At 33.7% G+C, this 26716-nt stretch overlaps 1 protein-coding gene across 3 annotated transcripts; it reads left to right on the forward strand.

Moving 5' to 3' along the window:
* Positions 1–1720: 1720 nt before the first annotated feature.
* Positions 1721–25563, forward strand: LOC110109116 (endoplasmic reticulum metallopeptidase 1; the record flags this gene model as incomplete). 3 transcript variants are annotated; one of them, XM_020840036.2, is given in 12 exon segments in its annotated part: positions 1721–1886; positions 10647–10803; positions 11128–11205; positions 11382–11453; positions 11814–11933; positions 15353–15514; positions 17300–17825; positions 17906–18062; positions 18332–18441; positions 19325–19437; positions 23282–23642; positions 25247–25563. In XM_020840036.2, coding segments are annotated over 12 exon segments (2330 nt in total), but the record flags the coding sequence as incomplete, so codon positions are not given.
* Positions 25564–26716: the final 1153 nt, after the last annotated feature.

The following is a 26716-nucleotide window of genomic DNA, read 5'->3' on the forward strand; positions in this document are numbered from 1 at the left end:
GGGCTCCATTATTTGGTTCATCCAAGTGTTTCCCCATAGGGGGTATATTGCTTCCCTAATTAGAATTATAGCACATAAAGAAAAATGCAAATTTCTCTACAAAATATATGTTAGCACTTTAAAATTATGTTTGTAATTTTACATGACACAACTTTATATCAAGTGGCATTAATTTTAGGGACCTACCTACTACGGGCATTCAACTTTAACCTTTATAAATATCGAAGTATCCTGCTTGGCATTCAGCTTTCTTCAGTTTTGTACATTGTTTTTGGCTGCCATAATGGTCTGTGATTGCTTTACTAGATAAAGCTTTGGTTATTGGAAATAAGATACTCCCAAGATTTGTTAGGAATTCATGCCTCCTGGCCATAGGTTTCCTTTCTTACTTCATTCATATTTAAAAGAGCGTTCTCCTATGAAGGTTAATTATTGTAATTTGGAAGGCAAGAAATGTTGATTGAAGAGGTTGCAATTTATGTTGAAATAGTGGTTGTTTTTCTATTTCATCAAGCCATGGTGCATCTTGACTTTGGGATTATGAGGTACTTCATTTGAGGAGGTTGAGGGAAGTCCATCTCTTGCCGTGGATTATAATTTTCCTTTTGGAGGTTTGGTTTAGTTTCAATTTGATTTGGTAGCGAACCTGTTGTAGTTGTGTTCCATTTAAACATTCCAAGGACAACAAGTTATTTTTGAATAGGGTTGTAAATGATCTGAGCTGAGTCAAGTAGGAGCTTGCTTGAACTTGTGCTCATTTGTTAAAACTCTATTTAAACTTGATATGAAGCTCAAACAAGCATTTTTAGTTGTGCTCAATTTTGGTTCATTTAAAATTATGACTGTTTAAGCCTGCTTGGAGCTTGGTTTATTAGATAACCGAATGAGCTCTATCGAGTCTATTAACTAGCAAGACTGCTGAGAAACTTGTTAGTTAACTAAATAAGTCTTATCGAACCTATTAATAAGTCGTCTATTGAGCTTGAAAATGAGACTTTAATTGAATGAACTACTGAATAAACAAGCATTTTAATAAGCATAAATAAGTACCTTTTGTTTATAAACAAAATATTTTATTATAGAAAAAAATTAATACTATCACATAATCACATATTAAATAAAATTGTAATCGAGTATTAAATGAGCATATTATCGAGACTTAATCAAGCTTATTAAGTTTTTTCTTGAGCTTTAAATGATATTGTTCGTGATTATAAATGAATTAAAGACGAAGCTATTCAAGCTTGTTCATTTATGAATCCTATGTTTATAATAGTTCTAGGTTGTTAGATTATTTAATTTAACTATCACGACTGAGCTTTAACCAAGCCAAACTACTTATAGATTGCCAAACATATTGGTTTATTTGCATCCCTATTTGTGAAGCATTAATTATTTATTTATTTGCATTTTTTAACCCTAATGGGCCATAAATTACTAATTGAAATAAAATGTTTTTCATTTTAATTCTGTTTTTTCGTTAGTAATTTTATATACAGAGCATCCTCGAACTAACATGTAAAAAACTGATTGCCAACATAAAAAAAATTGTTCTGTACATTTGTACAATTTAATTAGTGACATGCTTGCTATTTTCTTTTTAATTTACCTTTTTGAAAAAGTTTCCCTGACATTTTTCTGCAATAGTATGTTTTGTCGGCTTCAGAAGTTATTAAGAAGTCAGCTCATTGGGAGGTCGATGTCCAAGTGGTTCTTTTTGCTGCTAAAACTGGTGCAAATCGACTTGCTGGTGGTCTGTTCAAAGGGAAAACACTAGTTTATTCAGACCTGAAGCATGTGGTCCTGAGAATCTTGCCTAAGTATATTCCAGAGGCTGAAGAAAATGCCATTCTGGTGTCTTCTCATATTGATTCAGTTTTCTCAACGTATGCTTACTATCTCATCTTGCTTTCTGTTAAGAATCTTTAATTTATGCTTTCAGTTAATTGGAGAACATTAAAAAACAAATCAAAACGTACTGTATGATTTTAGATCTGGTCACTTGAAAATTGTAGGAATTGTTACAAGCCCTATTATGTGATAATATAGCTTCACCGAAAAGTAACACTCAATTTTCGGATATGGTTAACAGAATTTCTAGACATCGGCCAATTAGTTGAAGGCTAGAAATTGTCAAATGTCTTTGCTTTTACTGTCTCCTCTGGAAACTAAAACATCTGTCTTTTTTTAATGAAGAAAATCATTTCTGGGAGCACAAGTAGGAGAGAATTATATGTAGGACCAATTTTTTCTGAATATTGAATAGCATGATATCTATATTAAATTCTGTAACATAGTATATATTCTCTTTAGAAATTTTGAAAATCTATTATTCATGAACTTGTAAGTCTTTGATGCAGCGCCTCAAACTTAAGTTAATTGTGCACCTTTTTTGTTATAATTTATGATAATTTTAAATTGACAATTGCATTAACATAATTTCCTTCGAGTGGTGCTTGTTTTGAGAAAGTGTAGCGATGGTGGTTATTTACAATCAAAGAGAGGAAGGGAAATGCCATAAGGAAGGTTCACAAGAGAGACAGAGAAATGGGTGAATCGTAAAGAGATCTAATAGAGCTAGATGAATTGTTAAGAGAGATCGAGCTCGGGGAAGGATGACTATGAGTGAAAATCAGGAATAGTGCCTTTCATGAGGTGAGAGAGTGAGGAGGAGAGGTGATGCAAAATGTATGGTGGGTTTTGAAATGGAGAATGATGGGGAGTAGTTTATTTGGTGTAAGGAGAAATAGGATGACTCAGAGATTTGAAACTTTGAAGACTTTGGGAAGAAGGGGTGCCAAAGGTGGTCAAGAGCTCCAAGGTAGGTATAGGATTTGGGTTTCCAAGTGAAGTCTGACTTTATGTGGTGCTGAAGGTAATGCTTTGAGGGGGGAAACGATGAAATGAAGTGGTTTGTGGATAACTGTAGAATGTGGGGTTGTTGATCCAAAACTTGTTTAGAGCTGAATTTGGAATTATTGGTATATGGAATTGAAGAAAGTGTGGATGGCTGTATTGAGGGCAGTTGGTTTATAAAGTTTACTTTAATGTAAGAAACTATGGCCAGAAGCGTGGGGACTTAGAGAGAGGTTCCAGTTCACTTGTGGGTAATGTGAGGAAGAATATGAGCAAAAAAAAAAAGGAAAAAAAAAAAAAAAAAAAAAAAAAAAAAAAAAAAAACCCCAACAAAATAAAGAATGACAAGAACACGAACATCCTCACCAAAGGAAGGTTGATCTAGTTAGCAAGCTAAGAATCTAGGAGATGTCACCAAGCTTTCCCTTTGGTAGAGATTTCCTCCCAAAATTTTTAATTTTATTTCTTCCTAAAGATTATTATAGTTTAGCATTCTTGATATTTAAAGCATTAGAGAATCAAAACATCACAACAAATTGAGGAGGTGGCCTTCCATATTGTGGGCTCCAAAAATTTGCTCCCCGGCCTTTCCGTGACTCCTTTTTTTTTTGGTCGTCAAGGAGAGTTTTAACGTCTAAGTTCTGAGGCAAATTTTCAGAAGACAGATTGAGTTTTAGATAAGATATTACCTAGAGATTTTGCCCTCATTTTGTGAGGACTGTCTTATATGAGTTCAAGTTTGCTATAGGCCTAAGCCCCCATAATTAATTATTCCTTCCGGTAACGAAAGAGAACTTTCAATTAAGGCTAGTCGTCAAAAAGATACATAGTATCCAGCGTATAGTAGGAGCAAAATTAGATATTGAAAATTTAAATTTATATCATCACGCACTTAGAGCGAATGGTGGGGGAAATGATGATCACCCCGATCAAGATTCCATGGTTCCATCGTCTCGAGTCATCATGATCCATAGTCAACTTAGTCAGAGGATGTAGTCGACCGAACCTGACCGAAGGATCCTTGTCGGCAGCCATGGGTTGCATCATCCAAGAGTATCTTATAAACTTGGGGTGAATGTTTATCTAAGAGGACATATTTAAGTCCACCTTAGCTAACAAAGAGCTTTGTTCCCTATTGATTCATTACTCAAGAATTTAGACCCATTGGGGAACATACGGGCTTTAGCCATGATCGTAATTTAGTTGTGTCATTTGACGATAAAACCACCCAGTTAGAGGGTCTCAATCATAACCGTTTACCTGTGGTGTCATTTGGTGGTGAAATCATCGGTTAGAGGACACATACCATCATATTCATTGGCAAGAGATAATTTGAGAATGAATCCTAGCGATATTCTTGATTAGACATTTGTTCTTTGTGAGCTGAAGTGATTTTCAAATTTATTCACCTCGACAAACTATTGCGAAGGGTGGATGTATATTTTGCTTTAAGTGTTAGATTATAAATTTCAGTTTTTGAATGTATGTAGAGTTTTGAAGTTTTTGGTAGAATTTAAAGACTACCCCTTACGGTTGATATTAGCTTTCAACACAACCATCATCGGGGTGACGTTAAAATTAATTTAGATGTTTATATTTTATAAGTGTGGGAGACATTTTAAAAGTTTGGGGTTCCCTCATGTTGAGATTTTTTGTCAACACAGCCATCATCGGGTATATTTAAATAGGTCATGTATATGTCATTCAAACCGTGTCAACTCTGATCACATGCTTACAGATGATTGGGTTCAATTACTGGTGTTGTGAGTTATCATGCCGATATTGAGAATCAAGAGTTGACCTTAAGTGAGATACAAATGATTGGGTTCATGGAGAAGGATCAAATTTGAACTTAAGTTAATTTGTTGACCCGCGCAACATCTTCAGGCGTCACTTGTGTGCATACATCACGCTTGCCGGGGCCCATGCTGGCAGGGGCGGAGTCAAGATTTTTTTTTTTATGCGGGGGCACAAATCATTTAAGTAAAAAAAAACTACCTTTTTCATCCGGGTTTGGGACCTTCATTAGCGGTTTTATGTATTTATTTTTTTCAATTTTTATACTAGAAATCTTCTTTAAGAAGAAGTAAGAAAGCTGTCCCAAATTAAGCATAAATTCAATTCAATTCTTTTACTCATATACTTTCATTTTCTCTCTTTGAATTCCTTCAAGCCGAGCAGTGCCTAAATAAATGAGCAGATACAAATATTTTCTCAAATAATAGATATGCTTTTCTCAAGATTGTTTTTTTTAATTTTGAATTCATGGCATGAAATAGTGCTAATTTTGATATAACAATATAACTTTATAAGAGCAAAATCCGTTGCTTAACAAAGTAACAAAGGATTGATAAATGAAAAAAAAAAAAAAATCAAGAAACAAATTAAAGTTGCGCGCCTTGGCCGCTCCTTGATGTTTGAATGCCTATGCCCGCTATCTCCTATCTGTGTGCCTTGTAAAGGCCTGGGAAGAAAGGCAAAATGGAGAGAAGGAGAGAGGGAGAGAAAAGAGAGTGGAAGAGTCTTGTGAGTTGAGAGAAGAGCTACGATCGAATGGTTTTTTTGCGTGCGACTGGATGGAGTTGGAAGGGGGGAAACGGAGGAAGGGGACTTCAGGTTGCTTGTGATAGAGAGGAAATCGACCAAGGGCTTCAATTGGAGTGTGCTTCGCGAACTAGAGTAATATGGACGAGGGCCTAGCATCTTGGATCGGAGGTCATCGTCGCCTCGACTACAGGTCGGATAGCTGAGTGTAGGGGCGGAGTGCCGAGCGGGACTTGCGAGTCGAGGGCGACTGTCGACTGGAAGGCGGAAGCAACGAACAAGGCGAAACAACGAGATGGACGAAGCAACAAGGCGAGGGTGGAGCAACGAGGTGAGGGTGGCGACTGGGCATTCAGTGTTCTGGCTCACGCGCAGACCGCGAAGAAGACCTCTTATTTTGGCTTCTGCCCGTGCTTGCGAGGGATTGTTATTGGGCTGGAAAAAAAAACCTTTACATAAACTTATTTGATTTAATATGTAGTTAATGCGTTATTAATATATTTAATTAGGTGTTAATGATAAAGTTAGTTGGGGCCCGTGCCCCTGGGCCCCCCGCTGCATCCTCTCCTGCATGCGGGTATATGCTATTGAATGCATTTTACATGTTGTATTGATATGGAGTGTCTTGGCTTAATACACTAACATAGTGTATGATGTACTTGCATGATATGTATGCATAATGCATCCATGCATTATCTACTTGTTTGCACAAGTACATGGTGATTCAATTCTCTCGTGTAGTGCACGATGGGTTTGCATGTCAGCGTAGCATGTTTCTGTTCAACTGTGCATTCTGCAAGTTGGATGGTATGCTTGAATGATTCATTTTACATATTGTGTAGTGTGCTTTCTTTACACGATTCATCTTGCATGTTGTAATGTGTGTGTGCAGTTTACATGCATTTCAAAGCATTTGCAAAATGCATATATATGTTCTGAATGTGTCAGTGTGTACTTCAATGCATGAGGGGGGGGGGGTATTTTTGCAATATTCAAATGTAACCAGTCGTGTAGGTGACGATCATTTAGACTATGCATAAGTTTCCATTTAAAGGGCCTATAAAATGCCTTATGTCTGCTTGTATGAGTATTGCGAATACTGTGACGTGGTTTATCTCATTCATCTTTTGCAGGCTATTATTTTCTTTAGTATTCAGCCCGTAGGAGTGTACATTTGCCTGCAAACATGCTGTGCGATGCATCGGGAGCCCTCCACCAATGTTCCATAGTTTTTACTACAAATTCTCTGCTTCTTCTTGCAGGTGAATCATAGTGTTGCGTTACAGGTTGCTCATTGATTCTTGCGAGCGAGCTATGGTGTCATGCAAGCTTTGTCAAATTTGTTTTTGTGTTGTCCGTGGACATTCCAAAGTCACCCGCTATTGCGTATAGGTAAACTATGCTCAACGTAGATTTTCCAACATTTTCTATACGGTACTGCTGTATGCATTTTAGGTCTTTGTAATTGCCCATAGTTGCTTGCTTTTTTTACAGCTATTTTTGTATTCTCTTGCAGATAGTGTTTTGTGTACATGACAGGTCTTCTACGATGGCTCGTAGGTGTTTGCATTCGTTACATATCGACCGCCTTCGCTTGTGGGGGATTAATGTATTTACTTGACACTGAATTGTTGTTGACTACAAGGAAGTCATAATATTCATTGCATGCTGGTTGGTAAGTTGTTATGCTCACTTGTATGTCTTTCATTGTCATCCATGATCACTCACAGGCTTCTTGTAGTGCTTGTAAACAAACCATTGTGTGTGTCATAAGTTCATGCTCATGCCCATAGGCGAATTATTATGTTCACTACATGTCTCCTGCATACGCTCATGAAAGCTCGTACTCACTGCAGGTTCTTTGTCCTTGCTTTTAGATTGACTAATTGAAAAGGAAATGTTACTTTAATCTCATCATTTATGGGCAAATTATCACATGCATTACGAGTTTGCTCGCCACTTGTCTAATGCTTATTCATTGATGTTTAGTTGAATGACCCAGCTTGTTAGTTAGTGTTTGTATTTGAATGTGATTGTCCATTTATTAGGCACTAATGAATGAGGTAAAAGAAAGGAAGGAAACATAAGAAAAGATGATTTAATCTGAGAGATTCTTCTCGCCAAAGAAAGGAATATGTTGCCCCAAGCATTTAATTTATCTAAAGTGTGAGATATGATACAATGAAAATCCGAAGCAACCAATCTTCTCAATACTATCTTCACTCCCAAATAAATAATCTCATTAACACATTTATATCCAAATAAAGAAGCAAGTTTATTCTCGTTTCTAGAAGTAACAAACTTTCCACAAATCAGCATCGATTTGTTCTTATTAATTGCTTGGCCTGTCAAAGAGCTATATTCAGCCAATATGGTCTTAATTTTACCTACCAAACTGGAAGAAGTTTCGGCAAAAACTAATACATCATCACCACACAAAGGTGAGAAATAAGATCAGCTTTGTGAGAGATTTTGATACCCAAATTATATCCTTTTTTATGAAAAGCTTTAGACAACAATTAAGCACACATAATGACCAAATAAGGTGATAACGGCCAACCCTGTCTGAAACCACTTTTTGCTTGTATCCATTCAGTTATACTACCATTTATTAGAATAGAAAATTTTGGATTCAACACACTACATTATCAAATTAGAGAACTAGTCTGCATTCCCATACATTTCAACAAATGAGATAAAGTAGGCTATCCCATACTGTCATTCGCTTGCTCCATATCAAGTTTTAAAGCCATCAAACCTTTTTTTGTTTAGAAAATCTGAATTTGCATAATATCTCTTGGGCTAAAAGGTAGTGATCAGACATGGATCTGCTAATCACAAAAGCAACTTGTTCTTCTGAAATAAGTTTAGGAATACATCTCTTCAACATGTTAAGAATCATAATACCAGCCACTTTATACAGTGTTTTACACAAGCTAAATTGTCTAAATTTAGATGGCTCCATAGCATTTTGATATCAATACTATCAAGTTTCCATGTCCTCTTCTATGTATCCACTCCTTTATATAATTGATCTAAGTGAGTTAAATTTATCAAAACTAAGTATCACTTCTCTTGTAATATTTTTTAATAATTATTAATATCACACCCACTAAAATTGCATTGTATATTTAGTTTTTGTTCTTGTAATTCTATGTCCTTTATCTTCTAATATATATTTTTTCTAAATATTAATTTTTTTGCATTGATCTAACTTTCCACTTATCACATCAAATGTTTAAACAATTAGAACTCTCATTTGCAAGAAGCATACACTAAGGCATCTCATTTTGATCATCTTTTGTTCACATTTTTATAATCAATACAAAAAGAATATATACTTAGTGACTATCTTTATAATAAATTGTAATATTAAGACTGTATTACCAAGACATGACAGGATGCCAATTATGAAATCTCATGACGATTCTTGCTTATGTTGCCTCATAATTTACTATCCTAGTTACAATATTCTGTAGCGACAAGGAATACAACAACAACAACAACAACAACAACAACAACAACAACAACAACAAACCTTTATCCTACTACATGGGCTCGGCTAAATGAATTCTTTTTCTCCATTGTGTCTTGTTAAGACTCAAAATTCCCATTTAAATTTAATAAAGAAATGTTATTTCTAACATTTTTTAAATAAGTCTTTTTAGGTCTATCTCTACCTTTCATAACATAAACCAAATCTAATACATCTACTCTCCTAACTGGGTAATTGGAAGGCCGAAATTTTATGTGACTTTCTCTAATCTTATCTTCCATTGGAGCTATTCCAACCTTTTCACGTATATACTCATTTCATATTCTGTTTCTAAGACTGAAGCCACTCATCCACCTGAGCATCCCCATCTCTGCAACACTATTTATTTTATGCTTCGTTTTTAATGGCCAACATTCTGCACCATAAAACATTTTAGGTCTTCCAACCATCTTATAGAATTTTTCCTTAAGTTTGAGGGGTACTTTTCTATCACACAATAGACCCGACGCATTCTTCAACTTCAACCACCAAACTTGAATTCTACTAATAATATCCCCGTCTATTTCACCATCACTTTGAAAAAAGATCTGAGATATTTAAAACATGTACTCTTATTAATGACTTGATCACCAAAAGTCACAATCTTGCAACTAAAATTACACTCCATGTATTCGGTTTTAGATCTACTCAAACAAAAACCTTTAGACTCTATGGTTGATATCCATGATTCAAGTTTACCTTCAACTCTCTCCAATCTTATCAACAAGAAGAATATCATCAGCAAAAAGCATACACCAGGGTACATTCTCTTGCAAATGTCTATTAAGAACATCAATGACTAAAGCAAAAATATATGGGCTAAATCTGATCGTTGATATAATCCAATTGAGATAGGAAAACACTTGGTCAAACCCCCTTGTGTTTAAACACAGGTAACAGCTATTGCATACATATCCTTAATGACTTGAAAATAAGTATTATTAACCCCTTTCTTTTCTAGAACTCTCCATAGCAATTCTCTTGGAACTTTATCATATACAACAACAATAACAATAACAATAACAAGCATTTATCCCACTATGTGAGGTCAGCTGCATGTTTTTCTTCATTGTGTCATGTTAAGCGTCAAATTCTCATCTAAATCTAATAAAGAAAGGTCATTTCTAATATTTTCTAACCATGTCTTTTTAGGTCTACCTCTACCTTTCTTAACATAAGTCAAATATGTCACATCTACTTTCCTAACCGGATCATCGGAAGGCCGCCGTTTTATGTGACCAAACCATCTAATGCGACTCTCTCTAATCTTATCTTCCATTGGAACTTTATCATATGTTTTCTGAAAATCAATAAATATCATATTTAGATCCTTCTTATTCTCTCTATACTTCTTCATCAAACCTTTCAATAAATGTATAGCACATAGTATACCTAGCATGCATCCAAATTGATTTTGAGAAACATTAGTATAATGTTATAACCTATGCTCAATAACTCTCTCCCATAGTGATAGAGAATACTAACTGAGAAATGTGACATATGTTTTGTCTCTGCAATGCCACACAATTCTTAAAATTTGTTAGCTATTGTTTGGATGAGAAGATCTAATTGAGATTGATACCCTTTTTACATGATTTTTCAGCATTGGAAACAGCCATAAAAGATACCCTTTCTTGTGAATCCTTTACTTCACAATCAAATGTAATAGATTTGTCAGTTCAGATGTAAAACGGAAACCTTTGTTTTTTAGCGGAGGAGCTGGCGACTGCAGTTCTTGTGTGGGTGTGATGCTGGAGCTTGCTCGTGGAATATCTCAATGGGCTCATGGTTTTAGGAACGGTGTCATTTTCTTATTTAACACTGGAGAAGAAGAGGGTCTTAATGGTGCACACAGTTTTATTACGCAGGTTTGAAAATACTAGATTACTCCACTTTTCATCTTTGATTACAGAAGCATGGACTTCCTTAAAGATACTTCGAAGTGTCATTTTATTTGTTTAAAACTTCCTCTAATTTTTAAGCCATGTTATTTTTCTGTTTATTTATTATTCTCTTATTGCATAGTTGGAAACACCTTCCATTCTTACCCAGATACATAATTCTATGTCAAGCTCTTGTTCGTAATATGGTTGAGAGATCCCTTTAAAGAGTAATTGGCTCTGTGGACGATTCTATGTTAATTATATCCATTATTTATTACATTAATACACAAAACATTCTTATTTGTGCAGCATCCATGGAGGAACACTATACGCTTCGCTATTGATTTGGAGGCCATGGGTGTAGGAGGGAAATCTAGCATTTTTCAGGTGGTGCGAGTTCCAATATCATCATTTGATAAGAGCTATTTTTACTCTTTCCTTTCTAATAGATATTTCTACTTCTTTTTGCAAATCTTTTTATTTGCTTTTCACCATGTTGACCATTGTGAAATTTCTAGAATGTACTCTTTTGTGGAAGGACTAATCTTGATTTATATAAGCAGACTAGTCAGTCATGGGGTGTTGAAACTTATGCAAATGTGGCAAAATACCCATCTGGTCAAATAGTTTCCCAGGTTAGTATATTCCTTCTAAGGTGCTTTGTGCATATGTTTTTCCTCATTCTTTTAGTATAATGTGATCCATTTCGTTTCCATGTAGTTCTATTTTTTCCCTAGTAACCAAATATGGCACTTCTCCAATTTTCTAGTATGTGAAATAAAAAAATAAATAAAATTAAAGGAATATATTTAGTTTGAAATGCTTCATGTTTACTCTGAATTCATTAGAATAACTTGACATTTTTCTATTGAAGAAAAAATTCTTCTTCTCTTCTTTGGAAAAGTAATACAGGCCTCTTTCCATCCATTTTTTTCTTTCACATTTTTCAATTTTCTCTTGCCATCATTTAAGATGAAATGGTTATGTTTCTTCAGGATCTGTTTCTTTCTGGAGCAATTAAGTCAGCTACAGACTTTCAAGTTTATAAAGAAATCGCTGGCCTTCCTGGACTTGATTTTGCATTTATAGATTCCAGTGCTGTATATCATACGAAGGTGCGTCACAGTGCTAAAAAGTTTAATGTAGAAACTAGAAATCAATAACTTGATTGCTAGGTAACTTTTCTTTTGCTTATTTCTTATTGTCATTTATCATTTATATAGACTGGAATGCTCGGAAAAAAAGTGCAATATTTCAATATAAATCGGATGTTTTAATGCATATAAGAATGAGTGTTGCACTTTGCTTCCTTTGGATTAAATATTAGCAATTCAAGTTGGGTTGCTGAAGTTGGACATCGTGCAGTCTAGAATTTTTAATGCAGATCAACTTTGAGATACACAACTTGACAAAATCATACAAGCGAACAAAAAGTTTTGCATATCACAAAAAGTTAATTTTAACATTTATTAGTTACTTTTGATTACACAACAACAACATCATCAAGCCTTTGTCCCACTATGTGAGGTCGGCTACATAAATCCTTTTTCGTCATTGTGTCCTGTTAAAAGTCAAATTCTCAACATTTTTTTTTTTTGGAGAAATTCATCGCAAATGACAATTCAATAGTTTTTACTAGAAAGAACTCTTAGAAGTTCATAATCATGAAAATTATGCAACTAATTAAAAATTATGCTCTCATAAAACATGAATTATGTTAAACTTAGATAAAATTTATTACACATTCAAACTAACAAGAAGGTTTACAGAAAGAAAATAATTTAGAAGAAAAAATCACCTAAAGTAGAATAATTAAGCTTCAAATAGGCCTAAAAAGATAGCATATCTAATCAATCTTCACGTCTCTTGATTAATGATTCGGCTTCTGAAAGCAAAAGGAATAGTGCATCCAGCAAAAACTTTATTCATAAATAAAAAAATATTTTCTACAGAAGGTTATGACTCATATTTGTAATAAAATATCCCCCTTTTTTTACAATTAGAAAAAGTCATTTTGTCCACCAAAGATGAGAAATGTATCAATTACAATTAAATCTTAATCACATCTGCTATAAGTCCCTCACTCGATCATAAAAGATGGCAAAAGTTATATGCAAGTATTGTGATTGGTGACGTCATCCACAGAGGTCATCCACAAAGGTAATGCACTAGAATTCTTGCATTCTATTTCAATCAATGCTTCATGAAGTGGAACATAGGGTCATAGATGGATCACAAGAGGATGAAAATGTCACTGCTGGAGATGTATAACAACTTAAAAAAAAAAGAATAATTCCACTGTCAGAAGCAAAAGTTAGAGTAGTCACATCAGTTTGCTCTGCTTGAAAAAAAAAAGAATTGATTTCATCAGATCATTTAGTCATTATTCTTCCAAGAGTTTTGGGTGTAACTCTTGGATTTCTTATAAAAATATCCAATATAATCACATGTAAGTCTCTCTCTTTTACTCAAAATATCTCTTATATTCATTTCAATAGAGGATGAAATTTCATCTCCAATAATATTTTAAATAACAAAATTAGAATGATTGTCTAAAAATTATTCATATGAAGTGTTGCATGTGAATCTTGATGGTAGAGGTGGAAAGAGATGAATTTAAGGCCTCGGTTTATGATTCGTGATATAATGGTTAAATACTTTAAAGACTAAATTAGTAAAAGTTTTTTTTTGGATTTGTGACTTATAAACATTCATCCCACTTTTTTGTATGATTTTACATAGTTTTTTATGTATTAGTTAATTTTGGAAGAATTTTTAGAAATAGTTTTAAGATTTTGAAATACCGTTATCTTAACACCCAATTTGAATTCCAAATATCTTAAATTCACATTTTCATTAGAATTTTAACTGGCATGATTAACAGTAAGTTTCTTTGAATATTTCTTTCAAATAATACATTTGATTTAATGCAAAATGCAATATCAGATGATGCATATAATGGTTGTTCTAAAATGCTTATACATTTTTCAGTGAATATACAATAACTAATACTAATAGAAGAAGATGAAGAATATTTAAAATTTAAATTTATTAGGTTCCATAAAATTTTCTTTTTCTAATTATCAACAAATCACTGAAATAATATGCGCCTATCTTATCTGCAAATCTTTTTAAGAGAAAATAGTCTAAATTATTTAAAGATTTGTCTCCATGAATTATGCATTTTTAGTTTCAATCAAATAGATGGCATTTTGATTTTTAGATTGTTGTTGGTACCTATAATTGATAAATCTTTTGATATTTCGGCATAGTTATTTAAGGTTATTTTGATGAATTTGTAAATCAAGAACCAAAAACCAGGAAAACATCAATATCTATTTGATTTTGTAGATGTAGATATGATTTTATTAAATATAATTTCTGGAGTTATATTATCAAGTCGTTATCAATCTCAACATACATGATTTATTTAATTTCACAATTAGGGATAAATTGAAATTTTAATTAAGATTTATGTTGTTATATGATTTTAGGTTTAATTTCATATTTGATCTTTAACTTCTGCACAATTTCAGGTTCAGATTCGTGAAATTGTTCTAGTGCATACCACAATGCAGATCAAAATGAAAATATCAAATGTGGAATCATTTTACAATTGTAACACTTTCTCTACTTCTAATCCATCAACTATAGAACTTTTCGAATTATAAGTTTGGAAGAGGTTCAAATTTGACCATATTTGATATTTTTGTTGGTGTATTTAGCTAGATTTATATGATATTTAATGAGTTCTCCTTAAACATATTAAGCTCAGACAGGTGGATTGTAATATTTCTCAAAATCTAAAGCTTCATATAAATCCTCATATCCAACTAGAAACTTTTTCTTGATAAAATAAAATTTTTTTGGTCCTAGCTTAAAAGTTAAAACTCTTATTTATAAATAAATTGATTCACTTAAAAGTTTTGGCCCCTTGGGAGGGAAAAGGCAATAATCATGATCAACCTGCAGTCGCATAAGTGTCATTCATAATAGTGGACAACAGCCACTGCAAGCCCCATCACTTGAACACATGAAAGATCGATGTAAGCATAATAGACGGTCGCAGGAGGATTGCAAGCGGAGGAAAGTGCCACCAGTGAATGATAACGGCTAAAAAAAAAAAAAATCAGAAGAGGAAGAGCTGTAAAGCCTCTCATCAGTTGCTAATTAGGAAAATTAAGATTACAAAGTCTGCTAATATTTCATTCAAAATCTGAAGTTACCCTTCTGAAGATGCTATCAGAGTCTAGACATGAATATCTAAATGCTGTTTTGCACTTCTGTAGTGTTGTAAGAAGTGATTTTATCAATTTGCTAGCTTCTGATTTATGTTTTGTGTAAATTTCATATTTATAATAAGAAATATTAGCATTCTACAACAAATTGTACCCATGCCAATTGTTTTGAAGTGATAGCATTGAAAGAAGAGTGATACTTATTAAACTAAAAGATTAATAATTGATTAAGCTGACCTTGGATTATGGGAATAATTCATGATTATGTCTTGTTGGGAAATCTAAAATAAATGCAGAATGATATGTTGAAACTATTGAAGCCGGGATCTCTTCAGCATCTTGGGGAAAATATGCTAGCATTCCTGCTTCATGCTGCCAGGTCTCCAGATCTTTACAAAATGGCAGTAGGATCAGATGATGGAAAAGAAAGAAACAAGCCCATCTATTTTGATGTTCTGGTATGCAGATATTTGGCAACTTAATAATTGAGATTTTATTCTTCTTTTTCCATAAAAAATATTTAACATTACACAATTATATTTTTAAAATGTTGTCCTTGTTTGTTTCCTTTTTTATTTTTTCAATTTTCAGAACCATTGCATGTAACTTAAACTTGGAACCTTACAAAAGCATTGGTTGAAATGGTAGCTACTTTTTTTTAGCCTTTAGGATTTATGCATTGAAAGGATGTTATTTAGCAGTGGACTTGCTGATGACAATGACGCATGATATTCGCCTTTATAATTGTTAGATTATGGTTATTGTTATGCCATAAATGTCTCCACTTTTATATAAATAAAAGTGATGGGTAATATGAAAATAGAATTAATCATCTTTTGCTGAGGTTTTATTCTTCGATGAAGATATTTGCATTAACTGTCTCTTGAACGTTGTTTTGAAAATCGGACCGGACCGGCCGATTCAACCAGTTCAACCGTGAACCGGTCTGGTGGCCGGTCCGATCCAGCTTATAGAACCGGCTCTGCATCAGACTAGATCAAACCGGCGGTTCAACCGGTGAACCGGTCCGAGTTGGAAAGAATTGGTTCGGGTTGGAAAGAATCGGCCGGTTTATAAATTTTTTTATTTTTATTTTTATTAAATTTTAAACAATATATTTTAGTTTATTTAATTTTTTCAACTTTTTAAAATATTTTTATTAAATATGATGATTAATTTCACCATAATCTATGCAAGTTATCTTAAATACCTCACATAATTTGTTTTGCAAAAAGAGTGAACTTCACACTTTATAAAGGGTTCAAGACAATATCCTCAAACTCCTCCTATGATGTGGGACTAAAAAAATTGCATGAATAATTTAGAATGTGAATTTGGGCTAGTTGAGCTTCAAATTTTGGCTTAGTTGGGCTACAAATTTGAGCAATATGTATTATAAATTTGCTATAATATATATTATAAGAATTATAATATAAAATATTAATATTATAAATTTATATATTATATTAAATATTATTCTTATAAATATATTTAATTATAAATATATAAATATATTATTCTTAAATGATATTTATATTTATAATTTTGTATTATATATATTTTTAAATTTATAAAAGTGTGTTTTGACTAATGTTTCCTATTTTTCCTTGTTTCCTTAATGTTCTCTCGGTTTCTTTTTTGTTAGCCAATTGTTTCTTGCTGTGAGAGTGCATTTGTCTTTAAAAGTGAAGGTCATTACTAAGTATGAATATCTCATGTCTTTTGAAATGATATTTGAGTGCTCTTTGTTCTCTCATTGAGATGCAGTAAGAACTTTTCATCTCCTGCACATTTGTGCACCGTGTTCCTTGTGTCTTCCTCCATGTACAATACACTTGTACATCGTGGAAGAGTTGTAAGCATGCATTTCTATTTCCTAAATGCATACTTGTACACTTATCTCTATTTCAATAATCCTTCACTTTTTTTATTTTCACTTTCTTTGTAGACAACTCGGTTTACTAATCTAATCTATGATTTCTAAGCTTGAAAACCATAAGTAATTTACACATCATGACAACAAACCAATTAACAGTAAGCCATTTATTTTTTCTTAAAGTCGAATGCTTAATTTAATGGAAGTTAAATCATGACAACAAACCAATTATCGTCAGCAAATTTACACATCACCTTATCCATCAATTGTATTTAGCGTATTCTTTGTACCGCAGAGTGCCACTTGGAATTAATCTCCTTTGCAGAGTTTCTTCTCTAATTATTTTTTTTTTATTTGGAATTTGAAGGGAATGTACATGATTGTGTACCCACAGCATCTTGCCAGCATGCTTTCCAATTCGGTGATTCTACAAGCTCTTTTACTATGGACAACATCCTTGGTTATGGGTGGTTATCCTGGTGTAATATCATTTGTATTATCCTTTGTTTGTATAATCCTAATGTGGCTGCTTTCTCTGGGGTTATCTGTGTTAGTTGCCTTTATCATACCTCTAATATCTTCCTCCCCGGTGCCATATATTGCAAACCCATGGTTAGTAGCTGGTTTATTTGGCGCACCAGCGGTACTCGGTGCTATTGGTGGTCAGCACATAGGTTTTCTGTTTCTTCAGAAACATCTAAGGAAGGTCATTTCGAAAAGGATGGAAAACCTCTCTATCACTCAGAAAGAAAATTTAGTGAAATGGGAGGCAGAAAGATGGGTTTTCAAATCAGGATTAATTCAGTGGCTTATACTTCTTTTTATTGGCAACTTTTATAAGGTTGGGTCTTCATATTTAGCCCTTGTTTGGTTGGTTTCTCCTTCTTTTGCTTGTAAGTTAACCTACTTCGCCATTTACTAGTTGATTATTTCTACTCGAGAAATTGTGATGTTTGTTCTACCATTTTCCCAGATGGACTCATGGAAGCAACCTTATCTCCAGTGAGGCCGCCAAAGCAGCTCAAAATTACTACATTATTTCTGGGTTTAACTGTACCCGTTCTGCTGTCTTCCGGTGTTGTTATTAAGTTGGTAGGGACAATAACGGGTTCTTTGGTTCGGTTTGATAGGTCATGATTTTCTCTTTACTTGTGATCTTTAATCTAAGGCTTTGTTTGAGACGGCTTTCTTACTGCTTCTTAAAAATACTTTTTAGTATAAAATTTAAAATTTTTTAACAAAAAAATTGCTTTAAGAAACAATAAGAAAGTCGTTCCAAACGAAGCCTAAATATCATGCTGATTTTTTCACATCCTGTTTTGCTAAACAGAGTTGAATTTCGCACCAGTGGCTAGTCATTTATCTAAGTTTTTTGTGGTAATCCTGAATCAATCTGCAGGAACCCTGGTAGTACCCCCGAGTGGCTTGGAAATGTAATACTTGCTGCATTCATTGCTTCAATTGTCTGTCTAATGCTGGTCTACCTTCTTTCATATGTTCACATTTCAGGTCGGCAGTTTATCACATTTTCTGTCTCCCATTGCATTATACTTAATGATTTCTGTAAAAGTGACAGCCCTGTGATATTTATCTGTTTTTTGTTCTCATATTGAATTTCAGTATTAGATTTTGTGCTCTTTTCATTATTAAACAAGTTAACTTGTCTATCTAATAATTTGAAGTAAAGCCACCCTATCATCTATTTTTTCTGGTGTACACAGTACTGTTGCTCTTAAACAAGCTAATAACGTTGTAAATTTTGTTTAGAAAACCTTTAAATGGACCTGTCATTCTATGAGCTTAAAATTGAGATGTGGATTATGATGCCAAAATTAACGCAGCATAGATTTACTACAGAATAGTAGTCAGCACAGTGTACAGGCTGAAAATGGGAAGATCTGATTTTCTCTTATTTATCTGATTACAACTAATGTACTAGGGCAGTTTGATTAGTTCTTTGTTCTTAATGTGTAAAACTATATTCAGCTCAGGTCGTTGCTATCTTTTCTTTAATTTGAATTTGGATTCTAGTTTGTGCACAACTGGTGCACAACTGGACCAACATCGGGTGTTGAATTCTTAAGATGTTGCAGGTTTAGTAATGATTATAAATTTATTATTTTGAGTACGAACAAATTCCAGTGCAGACGATCGGAGGTGCCATTTACATTAACTTTATTTCAATTTGAGAATCAATCTTTTCTTCTATTCACCAAATTTAGGCTCTTCTATATTCTTAATGATTATGGCCTTTGACTAACCTTTTACTCTTTTAGAGGCTGTGCTTGACGTCATAGTCAATTCTGTAAATATCGCAATATATTTTTTGCTGTCTGTTTTTATCCGTTCATTATGTTGCGTAGGAGTTTCTGATTGATGGCATCTTGTGCAGATATTAAGGGATCAATAATGCTTTCAGTTTGTGCACTGATGGTTCTAACATTGATTGCTATTGCAACTGGATTTTTCCCCACATTCACGGAGGATGTTGCTCGTACTGTTAATGTAAGTTTTAATATGCTTTTGTTACGCTTTAGTTCTGGAATGGTATTGCTATTTGTTTACACACTCTCTTAGAAGCTTGTGAAGAATTATAATTGTCTTTAATACTAGAAAATTGCCCTCTGCTTTTACATACTAAAAAAGTTTCAATTATGCAGGAAATGTTTGTTCAACAACCTATAAAAATGTTAAATGAAGTAGATGCAATGGTGGAGCAACTAGCAAAGTAAAATGATGATAAAGGAAAACTCTATGATGGATCCTAATACATGCATTAAGAGCATATCATGCTTTGATACTAGATGATGCAGGACTACGTATGCTTTAGATGAATATGAAAATAACTTGCACTAATTAGATAAGAGCAAATAGCGGTTAAGACGGTTAGCCATTAAATGATAGTAGAAAACGTAAGAGGGGTGCCTACGTTTAGGCTAAATTACATGCTAGAAATTGAAAACATCCAAAGTAATTTAGAATTTCAAGAACATGCTAATTAAGTAGTGAGGGAGGGGCTGGCTGTTCTAGGTCTTGGGTGGAGCTTGGACCACGGGTGGGGGAAGGGGAAGATAGGGTCGGCGGTGGTGGGAAGAGGAAGGGAAAGAGATAGAAAATTAAGACCACGAACCCGACTCTTCTAGGTTGGTGGGTGATGCGCGATTCTCCCTCTCCTAGGGATCCTTCTCCTTAGTCCTCAAGCTCTCACAAGAAAGTAACACGCAGAAATTTTTTTTGATAATCATTCATTAACTTTAGAAGAAGAACATAAGGGCTATAAATAGCCTCGTACACAGGACTCAAAATAAAAAAGACGACAATGCCCCTATGACTTACATACTACCTCCCTTAAGAAATGGGTAAAACGGGAAAACAAATATAGCATAAATAATAAAATCTAAATAACATAATAAGAAGACAAATACATGAAATGACTCAAAAATACATAGACTCGATCGTGGCCGTAGATCGACGGCCACGCCTCTGATATACTTTCCATGCTCTGATGTCCCCATCAAATTCCCATCGAAAAAGAAGAGTTTGCTAGTCCCACTAGCGGTCATTTCTCTAAGAGATTAAAAAAAAGGGTTATCGGGACAGAGTTGAATAGGGTTTATGCCCTACGTATCCAAACAAATAGATTGAAAAAGTGTTTTGGTGGTTGTGCATCTCGGGGGCCTAAGGGATAGTCAAGTTTCTCATGAGGGGTACTGCACTGACGATAATTATGTTCCTGGATGTTGCAATCTAGAAAAAAATAAATACAACACAAACTAATATTGCAAACTAAAAACAACTTTCTTTCTTAAAACATTGATAAACATAAAACAATATAACCATGCTATTTTTAAATTAAAACACAACTCATTGATACCCTACCACTTAAAATAAAAACAACTTATCATAAATTTGAGAAGAAAGATACAGGTGAAAGGGAAACCGTGAGAGAAGATTAGATAGAAGAGGTTAGCTCCCAAGCCAAAGAACCCGCAGGTTTACTGTGATTACACCAACAACAATAATAACCCCCTCTTCTAGCAGTAAACAACTCATAAGTATAGGAGAAGAAGGGGAGAAATGGTTATAATTTGCTCACTTAATTATGCCACCCAAACAGCCAATAGAAGTCTCTCAAGTTAGCCCATATAATGAGGAGTTAATGCACTTAGTATAAGAAAATAGCAAAGTGGAAATTGAACAACCAGCAGCATGGGGAAAAAAGCCAACATAGGGAAAGCCAACAACAAGAGAAAACGGGACAGCATGGGGAACACCATGCAACTAGCCAAACAATTGGACCAAGCCCAATAAGGAGAAACAACCTAAAATTAAATACTCATTTAGCCACAAAGGAACAAGAAAGCAAATTCAACATAAGTGAAAAGCTAATTGAGAGAAATTATGTAAGAGCATCAAACCCAAGCATGATCATGTGTTGTTTTTCATCATAGGGTAATACAAATAAAAAGAAACATAGAATCCGAAACATAGAAAAACAAAAAACGTAGAAAAATAAAAATATAGGATGATAATTCTTGATTGCATCATCTATAAAATTTCTAAAGAGTTTCCCTCTATGTTGCACAGATACGGATACGACACGATATGGATACGGGACATGCCAATTCTTAAAAATACAGGATACGGATACGGCGCGGATACGACATTATAATATATAAATAATACATAAAAATTAAGAAAGTAATCAAAGTGTGATATTTGAAATGACAAAAAATTGAAATAAAAGTAAGCATTAAATATTTAAATGTCTAGTACATCAACACAAACAAGAAGATAAATTGTCCAGCACATGAAATTTCAACTATTCAATAGAAGGAATGATATGATTATCTTCTTCAGTGGTTTGTCTTTGAGTTTCTATATCATCTTCAATAAATATCATAGCTTCTAATTCAGACTCATCAAGTGAAAGATTAACAATTTCTAATATTCCCATATCCTCAAGAGATTCAAATCCATCTCCAGCAACATCCCACATCAGTAATGACCTGAATGATGTTTGAAGGCCCCACCATCATGATAACTTCTTTGATTAAATTAGAAATGAAAAATTTATCCTTGTACTATCCTTCACAGTTTATTGCTTTGATAAACATAGGATAGCTCTCTGTTACAGCCATGAAGTTGATAAGTGGTCTTCTTTGTGGATCTGTCCACCCATCACAAACCAAAGTAACTCCTTTTTCCTTCCAAACGCCTCTAGTAGGCTCGAGCAACTTCTCAATATTGTCCATCTCTCTTTGCAACAACTTTGTTCTAATGACATTATATCCTGGTGGCACGTGTCCTGCAAGATTGTTATTGCATGCATATGTAAAGGCATTCTTGTAATGTGGATTCCTTGCTAGGTTAAAAGGAAGTCTAGCTGAGTAAAACATTCTAGCTATTTCCCCGTCTAGTTGTTCTCTCATTTGTAAATTAAATGCTTTCTCCAAAGCACTATCTACAACATGTTTTCTTCTTTTTGGTTCAAATCCCTCCATTTGAAAAGGCCCTTTATTTACAGTATTGTCATCACATCTAATTGAAGAAGATGATGAAGGATATGAAGCATGAGTGCTTGGAAGTGGAATATGTTTTGGAAGCTCTTTTTTACTCCTTTGCTCAGCTTCACTGATTTTTCTTTGTAATTCAGCCATTTGTGATGAGCTTATCTTTGGGCAAACTTTAATTCCATGACCACTAATCTTCAACAAATGAGCTTTCACTATATAATATGATCCTTTGTATGTTGCATTACAAAATTGCATTTGAATGCAATATTGCCTCCCCCTTCTGATGTTTTACCTATTTTTGTAACATAACTCCATAGAGGTTTGTTATCTTCAATATTGATTTCTGATGGACCATCATTAAAACCAATTCCTACTCCACTAGAGATCATTATCCTAGAAAGGATTTATACAAATTAAAACATATGAACTTGAAACATGAAAAAATTTAAGTGAAAGTGTAGATATGTTGCGACTCTGCCGGGGGTCCAAGGGGGCGTTGCCCCCTGGCGGGCTTCGACCTGACCGGGCAGTACCGAGCATGTAAGAGTAATTTTGAAGTGCTGTTTATTTTTAAAGTTGTTTTTATGAAAAGATACCGAGCAGTATCGAGCATGTTTTAGCTTCTCGGTGCCGCTTGGTATCATACTCTGAATGATCTACAGCATCAAGCTTGTTTGAATAAATATGCTTTTATTTTTACATATTGAATATTTTCGTGTTATAAGTGTAGTAGTAACATAATTTACTTACTGGCCATTCATTATTTATATGTTATATGGGATCCTGCATTCCTGCTCATCTTTACTACTTAATTCAATTGTTATGCCGTTCAGGTTGTGCATGTTGTGGAGACAAACAGAGGCTCTGCTCAGAGCCAGGAACCATCTTCATATATTTCTTTATTTTCTTTTACTCCTGGTAGCTTGGTGGAGGAATCTGTGAGATTGAAGGATGAGGGATTTGAATGCGGAAGGAAGAATACTCTTGATTTTGTTTCCTTCACTGTAAAATATGGTTGTTTAAGCTTTAAGGATACTGACGCTGGATGGAGTAAGTCGGAGATTCCTTCACTTGATGTCGAAAGTGACTCCAGTGCTGATTCTAGAATAACACGGGTTTTGGTTGATACTAAACACTCCAAGCGTTGGTCACTGGCCATCAACACCGAGTTAATCAGCGATTTTTCATTTGAAGGTAACATAATCCATTTGTTAAACAGCTTATCGTCATTCTTTATGATCTTATCTTAGTTGAACTAGAAAAATAGATGCAGCTTTTTCTTCTTAAAAAACTTCATGGGGTTGATTGATTAACTAAAGAAATATTAGTGCAGATCTAAATCTGGACATACAACAACAACAACAACATCAACATCAAGCCTTTGTCCCATTACGTGGGGTCGGCTACATGAATCCTTTTTCGCTATTGTGTGATGTTAAAGTAAAATTCTCTTTTAAATCTAATAAAGAAAGATCATTTCTAATATTTTCTAGCCAGGTCTTTCTTGGTCTACCTCTATCTTTCTTAACATAAGTCAAATCTAATTTCTCAACTTTCCTAACAGGTCATCAGAAGCCCTTCGTTTAATGGTTGTTTAAGTTTACATATATGAATTTATCTTTCTTATTTGTCTAGAATTTTAACATGAGGCCAACCGTTTCTTATTCGAGTGATTTTTTACTCTCTCTCTCTCTCTACTTCCCTTCCTCCCTCCTCCCCCCTCTCTCTCTCTTCTCTAAGATTGATCTGAATAAAAAGTATTACATTTTTCTTTCTAAAATTTTATTCTCTTCATTTCTTAAAATTTTGAAGTTCTGAATTTTCTTCATATTTAAAAGAAAATGATTCATCTGGCGCAGTATAATTTCCTAGACTATATTATAAGTTTCCATATGTAGTATAGAAAGTGTTCTGAACTAGATTATTGGAATATGCTGTTCAAATAATGTAATTTCTTCAAGCACAATGTTCCCCACAACTTTATTGTTCCACCTTAGTGATGAAACAAAGCACTTTTGATGCAATAATATTTTCATTATATTCCCAACTTTCTTTCATCAAAGCAAAAGTTTAATAATCATAAGCAAAATCTTAATAATCATCTAGCTTAAACACTCCTTGATGTTGCATGCTGGATACGCTCATGTTTCCTTCAGTTAGGTGCTCTTTATATTGGGAGACACCGGACGTAGCTCTGTATCCGGAGGCGAATCAGAGCGCACCACTTTACCCGTTACATAGCGGGTGCATAGTCACAGTATACAGCAAGGAGGTGACGTGGCGTGCTCTTATTTATCTCCGAACAACGTCTGTTGTCCACACAGAATAACTAATCTTTTATTGGACATGTATGCTGTTATCAAAGCAGTGAACAATTCTGGTTTGAATTTGATCAATGGATCTTATGCATAGCATTGTTTGAATATTATGTTTCTTATTTGTTCTCAATGAATTGTTTGAACTTGCTAATCTAAAGCTGATAAATAAGCCTTAATAAGGCTTCATTTGTGATGTCTTTTTTACTGCTTTCTAAAATAATTTTTTAGTATACAAATTATTTAAATTAAAAATTTTTGTACTAAAAACTGCTTTAGAAAATATTATGAAAGTTTCATTAAATGAAGCCTAAGTTTTTAGTTTTTGTTTGGGACGGCTTTCTTATTGCTTCTTAAAGCAGCTTTTTAGTTAAAAATTAAATTTTTTTACTAGAAAGCTGCTTTAAGAAGCAGTAAGAAAGTCATCCCAAACGAAATCTTAATTCTTCTTTTCTCATCTCTTTTTTACCTTCTGTAAAGCAGTGGATTCAGAAGAACTGGTACCAACCGGCGAAAAGAGCAGTGTAGATGGAAGGCATATCATCCAATTTGCAGGAGGGAAGAATTCGCCGACAAGATTTCACTTTAACCTCATCTGGAGGAAGAACGGAACCCATCAGAATAATCTTGAGAGCTCTCCTCTCTTGTTGAAATTAAGAACGGATGTTAACAGAGTCACGCCGAAGGTCGCAAGAGTACTTGAAAAGCTTCCTCGCTGGTGCTCGCTCTTCGGCAAATCCACTTCCCCTTATACATTAGCTTTCCTGACGAGTCTTTCAGCTGACTTCTAGGAGCATATTGTTTTATTTCATTAGCTTATTATAACTTACCTCCTGATTTAGATTTCTGCACCTTTGTAATGTTTATTTGAATCATATTTTGAAGGCTTCTTTTGGTCTTGTCTTTTTTGCTTCCTTCAAGGGCTTATACACCATCTTGTTATTGGGGCAATTATGTCTTCAACTTCATGTTATTGTATCTAAGGCATCGTTTGGGGCGGCTTTTTTAATGCTTTATAAAGCAGCTTTTTAATACAATTTTTTTGTTTAAGAAATTTTTGAACTAAAAAGTTGTTTTAGAAAGCAGTTAAAAACTGTTCCAAATGAAGCCTAATCATTTGAGATAATTTTTCCATTTTCAAAAGTAATTTTTATTAAAAACTTTATAGTTCAAGAAATTTTTAACAAATAATCATTTATAATATGAATTAACAAGTAAGCATTTAATCATGTGAGAATGAATAAATGAACAATTAAATGAAGCTAATATTATAAGCAATCATCACACATATTTTTATATTGTTTGGCAACCGGCTTGAATCGTTCTATATTAATGTTTAAGACCTCATTAATCGAGGGTTCCATTTCCTTCACTTCAAGGCTTTGTTTGTGATGGCTTTCTTAATGCTTCTTAAAACAATTTTTAGTACAAAAATTTAAAATTTTGTATTAGAAAGCTGCTTTAAGAAGATATGAAAAAGCCGTCTGAAATGAAATCCAAGTTTGTGGAGAAATCATTTCAAAGTCTTCCTTAAAGGGGAAGATCACCCATTTCTTGATGAAAAGAGCATTAACAACTAAATTTTGCATTCAAACCTTATTCAATTCCTTCAAAATTTGACACTAAACCCACAATAAAAGGTTCAATCAATTTGTTTGAGATTAGAATTTACATATTTTTTAGTTGATTTTCTCTTCAACATAATATTATCATTAAAGCACACAAAAATAACACTTTTTTTATTACCCATTTAGGGTGGATTGAGGGGTTTACAAAAGCAAGAGAAAACAAGCTCCTAATAGCTCTTGACACATTGCAACATTTTTCCCAAAAGCTAAATTGTGTTAGTAAGAGCTTCTTAAATAAGTGGAAATTTAATATTTTTATGTTATAAATTATTTTTAAATACAAAATGTATGTAAATAACTCCAAAATCTAATAAAATAATAATTA

The sequence above is a fragment of the Dendrobium catenatum genome, unplaced genomic scaffold (assembly GCF_001605985.2).
Source record: "Dendrobium catenatum unplaced genomic scaffold, ASM160598v2 original_scaffold_103796, whole genome shotgun sequence".
NCBI classification, from domain to species: domain Eukaryota; kingdom Viridiplantae; phylum Streptophyta; class Magnoliopsida; order Asparagales; family Orchidaceae; genus Dendrobium; species Dendrobium catenatum.